General features: G+C 34.8%; 1 protein-coding gene across 1 annotated transcript; it reads right to left on the bottom strand.

Annotated features, from left to right (window-relative positions):
• Window positions 1–10,190: 10,190 nt before the first annotated feature.
• LOC123781469 (olfactory receptor 4L1-like) lies at window positions 10,191–11,129 on the bottom strand. The gene has a single exon (XM_045780958.2). It carries the CDS (start codon window positions 11,127–11,129, stop codon window positions 10,191–10,193), a length of 939 nt encoding a protein of 312 aa, XP_045636914.1.
• Window positions 11,130–12,351: the final 1,222 nt, after the last annotated feature.

Here is a 12,351-nt window from a genome sequence, read left to right as displayed (position 1 = left end):
AGGCCACTCTGGCTACCGCGGATGACAGATTTGAAGGAGGCAAGTGTAATCTCAAGGAGAACGGTTTGAAGATTTTGCAGTACTCTCCATAGCACAGTTTGGGGACTTAGCCTGGGGGAGGATGGAAGAAGGAAGTAGGTAACAGAAGGAATAAAGAGAACTCGGCCTATATTTGTAAGGTTGGGTCATTTGGACTTGTCAATAGACATGATATCTGAAAAGAGGAATCAGAAATAACTCAAGAATTTAGATGGATTAATCATACATAACATTGCAATTTAACAACATGGAAGTGACTCAGACAAGATGAGTTTAGTAATAGGAAAAAACATGCTGTTTTAACCATACATTTATTTTTTGCAAAGGAAATATGTATAGTTACACATGTTTTTAAAATGAAAAAATACGTTCACTGAGAAATCTTCCCATCTCAGTCCCCCATCCATAACCCACACTCCAAGTGAGGAAACGATCAATTTCTTGTGTAAATTTTCAAAATTGTGACTGTGGAAGTAATATTTATGTGCATTCTTTTTTTTCTCTTTTGAACATATATTCAGAATATATCACACAATATCTTGTACCTTACTTTTCACTTAAAGTATATCTTGGGGAATTTTTCATGTTAATGCTTAAGAGTTTCCTAATTCTTTATATGGCTGCTTATCATTTAGTTCATTAATATAAAACTTTAATTTTCCTCTAATGAGGAAAACATAAGCTATTGATAATTTTTTGGCAATCCCAATGTGTTCTGTAATAATTAAACCTAAACATGTCATTTTTGGGAATACATAAAGGAAAAATTCTCAGAAATATAAGTAGGGGAACAATATTAGTGTGTGCACACATGTGCATGCTGTTTTTTTCTCTAGTTTACTGAATTGTAATTTATGTACAATAAAATGAACAAACCTTCTGTATACAGTTAGATGAATTTTTGAGCATGTAAGTAACTTCTGACAATGACAAAGAATAAGATATAGAGTCTTTCCAACACATCCGAAGGTTCCCTTGAGATCCTTTTCAGCCAATGACGTCCCCTGAAATAACCAGAATTCTTATTTTTATCAACATGAGTTAGTTTTATGTGTTTTTGAAAATAACATAAATGGGACGATAGAATATGTATCATTTTGTCTCTGGCTTTTTAAATTCAATATATTTCTTTTGAGATCGATCCACATTTATTGCTGATAAATATTCCATTTTCCAAATATATAACAACTGAAGGAAATCTTTTTTCCCTGAATTTCGGAGAAACATACATAAAGCTAGCAAGAGCATTCTTGGGATAAATCTTTCCTGGACATTTGCTCTCATTTCTCTTATGTGCACACTTATGAGTTGGGTTGCTGGAACATAGGGTCAGGATATTTTTAATGCTTGAGAAAAGACCCCGCTTGCTATAGTGGCTATAATATTTTACACTCTTACTATCAATACATGAGAGAAACAACTGTTTTTTATCTTCACAACAATTTGTATTTTTAGTCTTCTAAATTTAGCAGTTCAAGTTAGTGTGTAATAGCATCTCCTTGTAGTTTTGATTGACATATCTTTGATGGGGAATGATAGTGAGCAACATGTCAAATGTTTGCTACTTGGATGTCATCTTCCTTGTAGTGTCCTTTCAGGCCTTTTGCCAAGAGGACTCTATTTTGCACTCTCTGACCTTTTTAGTCCAATTTCGGTTTTGCTTTGCCAAAATATTTCTCTTTAAAACCTTGTGCATATCTTAGGAATCATTATTGTGTATACTTCATGCTCCAAAAGCCACATCCATAATTATTTCTGAGATAAATGTTTTTCTACTCTAAGTGTTCTTAGCTAATGTGGACAAAACCTGTTAGATTCTTGGAGATCCTATTTTCCAGCTAAGATTCTATGAGGCATTGTCTCTAGTGTCTCTGAAGGCTTATCAAAGGATCTGAGAGCCACATCAATGATTTATTCTTTATTCTTATTTCTTTCATGAAGTTTTTTTCTGTTTTTGCCAGTTGGAGAGACTGTCCTGGGCTTTCCATATTTTCTCTAAAATCTTTTGAAAACTTATATAAGTATATCTTCTTAGGATCTCTCTGTCTTCCTGTACTTTATCACACATGGTTAAAATAATCATCTAGTGCTGTCAACATTTTGTTTACAATATTCTTGAGCCATATCTTTAAGGAAATTTATACATTTTCCATATTCCATATTTATTCTGAAGACACTTCACCAAACAAGTCACCATGTTATGCAAGGTGCTTCTCTTTTCCATCCTCCAGTGTATCTGGAGCAATGCATGAGTGACCAACTAGATTGCTACTGGATTTCTTAAGAAGAAATTTGTTTTTTCTTAATAATGAAACCCCTTTCTCTAGGATGGTTTTATTTTCTTCTTTACCTTTTATCATGTTTTCAACTTTACTAAAATGAGTTATTTTAGTTTGAAATTTAGAAAAACAGTATCTCAATTTTGAAAAATTAATGATCTCCATTTTTACAAGATGTAATAGCAAACAGTCTATCTTTTATATTCAGGTTAGCAAAGAAGGGATGACTAGGTAACAATGAGATTTTAATATTTTAGACAAGTCATAGATAGGTCTTGATAGTGTAACACAGTCGGTGACTTACAGTCTTTTTTTCTTTAATCATAAATTGCTGATATTGAAAGCAGAAGAAATCAATGGCTTGGGAAAAAAAGAGAGAAAGAGAGAGGGAGAGAAGAAATCCAAAAAGATTTAAGGAGGTGACAGAGGAGACAGGTGAGTTGTGTGGTTAAATTTGCTGTTTCACTGGCAGGTCTAGTGGCTGAGTTGGAGGCAGTAGTACCAATTACAGGAATAGCTGTGAAGTTGTTCTCTGATACCTATTTCCCCTAAACTACCCTGCCTTATCAATGCTTCTGGTCCAGCCATGTCCCCATGATTCAGGCTGGCTTGCTACTTTCTCCCATTCCAGAAGTTTTCTTCTCTTTCATCTATTTTATGATGAAATCTATGTTATTTTGAACTTAGTAATACTTCATAACTCTACAATTATGTTTGTTCTTGTATAGTCCACAGTGAAAATTTTTTTAAAAATATCCCTGTGTAATAGCAGTGCACTGCTTTTGAAGATCATATCAGAAAGTGGTCTCTTTCTAGTAACTTTAACCCTAGTTATATGAAATATAGGGTGACAAGTAGAAGTCGAGCTTGCTTCAATACAGAGATTTGACGTTAAGGTAACAGGACAAAGAGAGATACCATCATTTTACTATTTATGCATATATATATATTTTCTTCTTTCTCTCTCTCACTCTTTCTTTCTCTATTTCTTCTTTCCTTTTTATTAGATGGATTTTTTTAATAATATTTTTTATTATGTTATGTTAGTCACCATACAGTACATCCTTAGTTTTTGATATACTGTTCCATGATTCATTATTTGCATATAACACCCAGTGCTCCATGCAATACGTGCCCTCCTTAATACCCATCACTGGCCTATCCCAATCCCCCACCCCCTCCCCTCTGAAGCCATCAGTTTGTTTCCCAGAGTCCATAGTCTCTCGTGGTTCATTCCCCCTTCTGTTTACCCCCTCTTCGTTCTTCCCTTCCTTCTCCTACTGATCTCCCCGCTATTTCTTATGTTCCATAAATGAGTAAAACCATATGATAATTGTCTTTCTCTGCTTGACTTATTTCACTTAGCATAATCTCCTCCAGTCCCGTCCATGTTGCTGCAGATGTTGGGTAATTGTTCTTTCTGATGGCTGAGTAATATTCCATTGTATATATGGACCACATCTTCTTAATCCAGTCGTCTGTTGAAGGGCATCTCGGCTCCTTCCACAATTTAGCTATTGTGGACAATGCTGCTGTGAACACTGGGGTGCATATGACCCTTCTCTTCACTATGTCTGTTATTAGATGGATGTTTGATCCTATGGTCAATTATTTTATCATTTCTAGGCAAAGAGGAGTCAATTCAAAATTCAGAAATCATAACTCAAAATCAGCCTTCAAGTTCTTAAAACAAAAGCCACATTATTATTAAGGAAAGAAACAGATCATCATAGGAGATAATTCAATATAAAAGGAAGAACCTTTGCATTTCACATTGCACCTTGAGAGGCAAACAGACTTCTCAATTAAAAATTGGAATATTTTTAGATGAATAGAGCCTCTGAGAGTCTTCATATTAGTCATCCATTTTTCTTTATAATGAAATTGTGACAGGAATCTATTTTCCTCAAAATTTTGACACATTACCTTGTCAAATGAGAAGACTAAAGCTCTATCTAGTCATATGAAATGACGTATAACTTTGATGACTGTGTTTCTCAGTTTGAACTGAGAAGTTGGTATATACACTTCTAAAAATGTAGACTAAAAGTCAGATGTTCTAAGTTACATTTTAATTGGTAAAACGTGATTGCCTATTGAGGCGTTAGTGCCAGGGAAAAAGAGATTAGGTAATAAATAATTTACTAGTAAATCAGATTATTTTGCTGGAAGGAACATACAAATCAGAAGTTATTATTAATTATAATGTACTGCTAGTTTAATTTTAACACGTGAGGTATAATTAGAAATAAATGAAGCTACAAAAATTCAAAAGACAAAATTGAAATTAAAAAATAAACAAACAAATAGCAAGATATCTATTAAGCCCAGCCAACCTAGAATTCCTTTCCCCCAGGCCTACTTTTACCTTGGAGCATGTAATTAGCCATTGGCTATAAGAACTTACAGCTGGCTGGAGACCCCTCAAGGGAGAAAAAAACAGGTTTCTGGTAAAGAAACAAAGCAAAATATTGCTCTAAAATAATTAATATTATTTCTGCAATATATTGAAACATTTTCTTTTATTGCCTGTACTGTTGAAAGGATACCATCCCAAATCCTACTTTAAACCACTTTATTTATTGCTTTTGTTGGTTTTTTTTTTACTAACCTGTTTACAATTCTCCTTATGATATGAGAAATATCATATAGATATTAAGATTAACTTATCTTAAATGTATAGATTGAAATTTTTTCCTATGCATGCATCTATGAAACTACTACACTTACCAAATTACAAAACATTTATCACACAAAAATTTCCCTTGGGCCCCTTCTCAGTAAATATTAACCATCAGGGCTAATGACTTCTCAATTCTATCACTAAATATCAGTTTTGTTTATTTTTAAATTTCATTTAAATAAAATCTCACAATATGTACTCTTTTGTTTTGAGTGTCGTCTAATAAAATGTTTTAGAGATGGATCTATGTTGTTGCATGTGCTAGTTTAAAAATGTTTTTCAATTTTATTACTGAGTAGTATTCCACTGTGAATATACTCTAATCCTGTCTACACGTCCCCTTCTTAGATGACTTAAACTAACTTAAGTGGTACTGGGAGTGATCTGAGAAAACAGGTGATAAATGGGGATTGTGGTTGGTTTACTCACTACCTGGTGTGGGACGAGGACTCCATTACAAGTGGTAGATGGGACACAGACAAGTCCTGCCATAATATAAGTGCCTGATTGCTTAAGACTTCAGTGGTGGTGGGATGCTTCACTGGCTCAGTCAGTGGAGCATGTGACTCTTGATCTTAGGGTCATGAGTTCAAGCCCCATGTTGGGAGTGGAACCTGCTTAAAAGCAAAAAATGAAAACCCTAAAGATTTCAGTGGTGGTGACCTGAGGAAACATCTTGGGGAAAAGGAATGCTATTGTAAGTGAATGATCCAATTATTTGAAAGATAAGGGGAGAAAAATTCTTATAAATAGTGAAGTTTGCTTATTGCTAAGTTGTATGGATGCCTTGGAATAAGAAACAAAAGACTGTATAACAAGCAGGTATAGGCTAAGTGCAGGGACCTAAAGAACTCTTATATTTTACATAGATGTCCCTATCTCCTATAGTAGAATTACCATAGATAGGAATAGATGGAAGATCTCACAGAATTACACAGCTCCAACAAAATATAAACACTCAGGCAAGTCATGTGTGTTATGGTAAGGTCAAGGCACTGGAGGGAAAAATCTAGGACTCTAAAATCTGGGCAGGATCTCCAGTGAGAGGGTGTCCTAAATCTCCTTAAATGCTTTAGTGGGCCTGGTTTTGCATTCTCTGGGGGTGCAGGAGACTTTCAATTCGTTTTTTATTTTTCTCAAAACGGAATTTTCCCATGAATTATGGATGAACTGGTGTGTTTGTGGGGGTAAGGGGAGATTTCCTATTCTGCCATGTTGCTGATGTGGCTCCTAGCGTTACGTATTGATGCATGCTGCCATGTGGTTGAGTCTTGAAAGCATAAGGCTAAAGGAGAGAAGCCAATCACAAAAGGCCACATCCTTATTCCCCTCCCCCCACACCTAGGTAACCATTAATCTACTTTGTACCTCTAAAGATTTGCTTATTGTGGACACTTCATACAAATGGACTCATACACTATGTAGTTTTTTGTGCCTCCTTTCTATTACATTACCTAATTTTTCAAGAGTCATGTATGTTATAGCATCTGTCAGTGCTCGATTCCTTTTTATTGCCAAATAATATTCCATTCTATAGATACACCACCTTTGGTTTATCCATTCATCAATTGATGAATGTTAGGTTTTTGAAAACTTTTTACTCTTGTGAATAAAGCTGCTGTAACCATTTGTGTTCAGTCTTTTGTGAGGGCATGTGTTTTCATTTCTGTTGCATACATATTTGGAGTGAAACTGCTAAGACACATGGTAAACATATGTGTAACACTTCGAAGAACTGCTAGAATTTTCTCCAAAATGGTTGCACCATTTTTATATTCCACCAGCAATGTATCAGGGTTCCAACTGCTCTATGTTCTCATCTGTCTTTTTTGATTATAGCCATCCTAGTGGATACGAAGGGGTATCTTACTGTGATTTTCATTTGTATAGCCCTAGTGACTAATGATGTTGAGCATCTTTTCCTAGTGCTTATTGCCCATTTGTATATCTTCTCTGGAGACTTTTTTTGCTTAGATACTTTGCCCATTTTCTAATTATTTGTCTTTCAATTCTGGAATTGTAATAGTTCTGTATATATTCTGGACCCATGACTTATAAATATTTTTTTTCTTCCATTTCATGCATTGTCTTTTCACTTTCTCCCAACTATCATATTTGTTGGGATGTTTTTGTTGGTCTTGTGATTTTTGATTGTGAGTTTTTATTTGTAAAACCTTTCTCTGAGAATTCAGTGTAACTTGTTTTCAAGGAACATTTTTTTTTTCACTGAGTATTTGTGTTTACTTTTGCCAAATGCCTGAGCATATACCCTCAAGTAGCAAGTTGAAAGAAAATTCTCACACTGATGTGCAGGAACATACAAAGGACATGATGACAAGCCCAGCCTTTGTGAAGGACGCATTTGTTTTCTTCTACATCCAGAATCAAGTTTGGATAACATTTCTTTTTCATGCTCTCTGCTTCTGCTAGGCAGGCTTTCTTCTAATAATCTCTCTCTCTCTCTCTCTCTCTCTCTCTCTCTCTTTCTCTTTCTCTTTCTCTCTCTCCCTTTTTTTTCCCTCAGAATCTGTGCACACAGCATGGCCTCCAGTCAATCTCCATCCTTGTTAGGGCACAAAGCCCAAAACACAGTCCTCTCCCAAATTTGTAGGATCTGTGGGCAACAGTATTTTGTAGATGTTCTTAGAGTAGGCACTGGTTCAGTGCTGGTTTACCCTCCTGAAATGCAGTTGAGGCTTCATACTGGACCTTAAATGTGATTTGTTTACCTTTGTTTAAAATGATTAATTGATTTTAATGTTTGTTTTAGATGATTCTAGCAGTCTTAGATGTTTTTTAACCAGAGGGGTTCAAGATTTTGAGTGTACTATACTACAGACACAAAAATCTTATGTAATGTTATCACTTGCAATATAATCCCATCCACCACTGGATGTATATTTTCCCTTTTAAATGGTTATGATTTATTTGATATAGGGTGTAATAAAATATAAGACTGAAATTTTAAGTTTACTGTCTTAGAATTGAATATGAAATTTTTCATGAATTCCACATTCCTTTTCCTTGTATTTCTATTCTTTTCAAGTTTTTATTTAAATTCTAGTTAGCTAAAAAAAAAATAGTGAAATTAGTTTCAGGTATAGAATTTAGTGATTCATCACTTACATAAACACCCAGTGCCCTCCTTAATATCCATCACCCATTTAGCCCATATCTCACCCACCTCCTTTATCAGCTTTCAGTTTATTTTCTATGGTTAAGAGTATCTTATGGTTTGCTTCCCTCCCCCCTTTTTTTTCTTCCCCTATGTTCATCTGTTTTGTTTCAATTCCACATATGAATGGAATTATATGGTTTTTTTCCTTTTTCTTAATTACAAGGCTGTCATCTCTGTAATTCAATTGCTAAAATATATGAGCAATATATGCCTTTATGCATTCTAATTTTTACCAGATAATATTTCACAGTAAAGTGCATGTATTCCTTAGTTGTAGGTTAAATTGAATAATATTCTGCTAGAATATAGTTATTTCATTTTTATTTCTTCAATCAGTAAATATGTGTGAGATGCTGGGTGCCAATACGTAGCTAGATACTGGAGATACATGGAATTTATAGCTTGAAGACAAAGCTGACATTAACCTATAAGTATATAAATAATTATTGCAATAATTTATGCAAAGGCTGGAAATTGCAGCATGCTATAAGTGAGTAAAATAAAGAAATCTAAACTGGACAAGAACATAGAGGAAAAGTATTCTAAAATGTAATATTGTGAGGGGCGCGTGGGTACCTCTGTCATTAAGCTTCCAACTCTTGATTTGGCTCAGGTCATGATCTTAGAGTCATGGGTTTGAGCCCTGCATTGGGCTCTATGCTCAGCAGGGAGTCTGCTTGAGATTCTCTCTTCCTCTCCCTCTGCCCCTCACTCCCTCAAATAAATAAATCTTTAAAAATATATATTTTTAAATATAGTATTTTGTCCAGGTTCTATATTCTAGGAAGAAGTTAGCTGGGTGTAGAAGTGAAGGAAGGTCATTCTGTGTGAATGGAACAGCCTGGAAATAGTCCTAATTTAAGATGCCTGATACTTTGGATAATTTGAAAGAAAGTCAGTGTGATGTAACATTATGGGGAAAAAAAGTACATTAGGGCTAAATTCCAGAGGAAGGATGGGTTTTGATGGCCAGTGAAGGATATGAGCCTGCATCTTAATGCCACAAAATAGTTTTAGCCAGGAAAGAAACATTGAGAATTGCATTTTAATCATATTACTGTAGATGCTTGTAGAGAATGCATTCAATGGAGGAAAGAACTTATACAGTGCTTAAGAAACAATTAGCAGGCTGTTGCCTAGAGGAAAGAAGAAATGTTGATGTCTTGAATTAGGAGAGAATACTTAAGATTACCATCAATGAGTGTGGGATTCCCAATTTAGCATGAACCCCTCCCTCCTTAACACTCACAACCAAATCAGATTTAGCTGATAATTAAAATAAGGATTACAAGCTTATGAGAAGCAAATTCAAGTGTATTTTATGTAAAGCACTTGGAAAGAAAAAAGTTATATGGTATAGTACCTAAAATCAAGAAATATGCTTCTACTTTCATTTATTGAGGTTTGAAAGGCAACTGGGCATATTTATGATATTTCTTGGAGCATTTGGTTTCAAGGCTACTTTTTTTAGTTCTACTGAAATTGTTCTTGCATTGGTTCCTTCTCTTTGGTACCTTAACATTCTCTCTAGCATTTTATATTCACTCTACTGTCAAATTTAATTATTTACTCTTATTTTTTGTCTCATTGGATCAAGAGATTAGAATCATTTCTTTCTCATTGTTCGCATTATTTCGCTCATTATTTGTACTGGTACTTCATTTAAAGATAGTATAAATCTATGAATGTCATTAACATATTATATCTATTAAAATTATCCCTATTAGTATTCACCATATTTTTAAATACTTATTTCTTCACTAATAAATATGTATCAAATATCTGTCAAAAAGGGCTCAGTGATTTCAAATGTCTACTTTGCTGTAGGTCACTCATTATCATTATGTGTTTTAGCAGCAGTAAATGTAAATTAAAATATTTTATGGTTTTCTGCACAATGGTTCTACCCTGGTCACTCTAACATAAGAGTGAAAGCATATATTATATATGATCTATTTAACTTCTGTTAGCACGGTGTTTGAAAGTTGTGTTGATTATATAGTGCTCAAATCTAGAAGTTCTGTGTAGAGATTACATGTTGGAACTGTAATTTGCTCATGGCCCCCTGCATTTTCTGATTTCTCAGGGTGTAGATAATAGGATTTGGTAAGGGTGTGATAACAGTGTAAAACACAGCAAGGACTTTATTGCCTGCAAAACTATTTAATGGCCAGGCATAGATAAAGATACAAGGTCCAAAGAACAGAGTGACCACAGTGATGTGTGCAGACAGTGTGGACAAAGCCTTGGAGAGCCCTCTGGATGGTCTTTGTTGTACAGTGATCAGGACAACAATGCAGGAGACAAGCAGGAGGATGAAACAGGTGAATGAGAGCAGTCCACTGTCAGCAATGACAAAGAATTCCAGGGTGTATGTGTCCACACAAGCAAGCTTAATCACAAGGGGAAGGTCACAAAATATATTGTCTATGACATTGGGGCCACAGAAAGGCAAGTTTACTATCAATACCATCTGGCTCATGGTGTGTACAAACCCAATTGTCCATGAAAGTATCACAAACCCACTCAGCAGCCTGTGGCTCATGATTGTCCTGTAATGCAGGGGTTTGCATATGGCTACATACCTGTCAAAGGCCATGGCTATCAAAAGAGTCATCTTAGCACCCCCAAAGAAGTGCATAAAGAACATCTGGGTCATGCAGCCCCAAATGGAGACGGTCTTGTGTTCATTGAGTAAGTCTGTGATCATTTTGGGTGTGATGACAGTGGAGAGACACATATCCAGAAAGGAGAGGTTTCCCAGGAGGAAGTACATGGGAGAATGAAGAGTGGAACTAAATGTCACTGTGACCATAATGAGAGAATTTCCCAACACAGTAGCACTGTAGATTAAGGAGAATGTTACAAAGAAGAAAATCTGAAGTTCCCATTGTCCAGAAAATCCTAGTAAAATAAACTCAGTCACTACAGATCCATTTTTAAGATCCATGTACTTGTTTCAGAAAGGCTCCAGAAGTTCTTTTATACCAAGAAAATAAAAGGGTGTCTGGGTGCCTCAGTCGGTTAAGTGTCTGACTCTGGATTTCAGCTCATGTCTTGATCTCAGCTCGGGTCTTGATCTCAGGGTTGTGAGTTCAATCCCCACATTAGGCTCCCCTTAAGGAAAAAAAAAAGAGAGAAAAAAAATAAATTCACAATTAGCACTGATGTTTTCCTATTTCTATTTGATGATAATAGCTGGTGATGTGAGAATATATCATTTTAAATATATTGGCATCACCATCTATAATTTGAAATTATTTTATGGGTCACATCACTTTGAAACAATATTCTTATAGTCATGCATTAATTAAAAAGCATTTGACGGAGTGGAGGTTTTATTTTCTATTGTTTTATTCTATCAAATGATATTCTTTTATCAATTCATCTTGACTGTCACTAATTTGCTCACTTAGAAAAATTAGGCAAGTAGTTACATTAGTATTTTTTGCCTTTTATTATCACCATTACTGTCACCTCTTGAGATCATGTTACAACAATATATAAGGAATATAGAATTTGGAAGTTTAGGAAATTGCTCACTGAAGTCATTTATTGATCATTCAGTGTTTCTAAAATAAATGAAATGCACATGCGCATACACATACATACAACATAGGGGCTGATTTGTACATGAAGAAAGTCTTTTAATTCATTAAAAATAATTTGCTTTTTAGTTTCTGTTGTATAGTGTTCTGAGAATTTCACAAAAATGGACTCATCCTCAGATCTTTATGAACTTATTTTCTCAATTCCTATATTACTATTGTTCACAGTGAGAAGTGTGTGCCTTGTGTGTAAATGTATGTTTGTGGTGGTTAAGAAGTAAATAGTGAAATGATTGAACCCTAACATAGATTTTACTTTGGTTGTAACATATTATACTAAAGTATTTTTACTTGGCTTTTTAGATGTTGTTCATAGGAACTAGAGTGATGAAATGATCAATAACTATTAAGTGATTACTATGTGCTAAACTCTGTCCTAAGTGTTTCACATACATTAACGCATTCAGTGCTCATGACAGTTCCATTAGGGGAGTATTATTATTATTATCCTCATTTTGCATATAAGGAAGCTATAGTACAGAAGTCTTTAATGACTTACAGGAATGCAGCTAACAAGGGTCAAAGCTGATACTCAAACCCTGTCAGTCTGGTCATGAATTGGGT

This window comes from Ursus americanus, chromosome 34 (assembly GCF_024610735.1).
Source record: "Ursus americanus isolate L20-20 chromosome 34, mUrsAme1.1.p, whole genome shotgun sequence".
Classification (NCBI taxonomy): Eukaryota; Metazoa; Chordata; class Mammalia; order Carnivora; family Ursidae; genus Ursus; species Ursus americanus.
The sequence above is the reverse complement of the archived record's forward strand: the minus strand, read 5'-3'. Positions and strand labels throughout refer to the sequence as shown.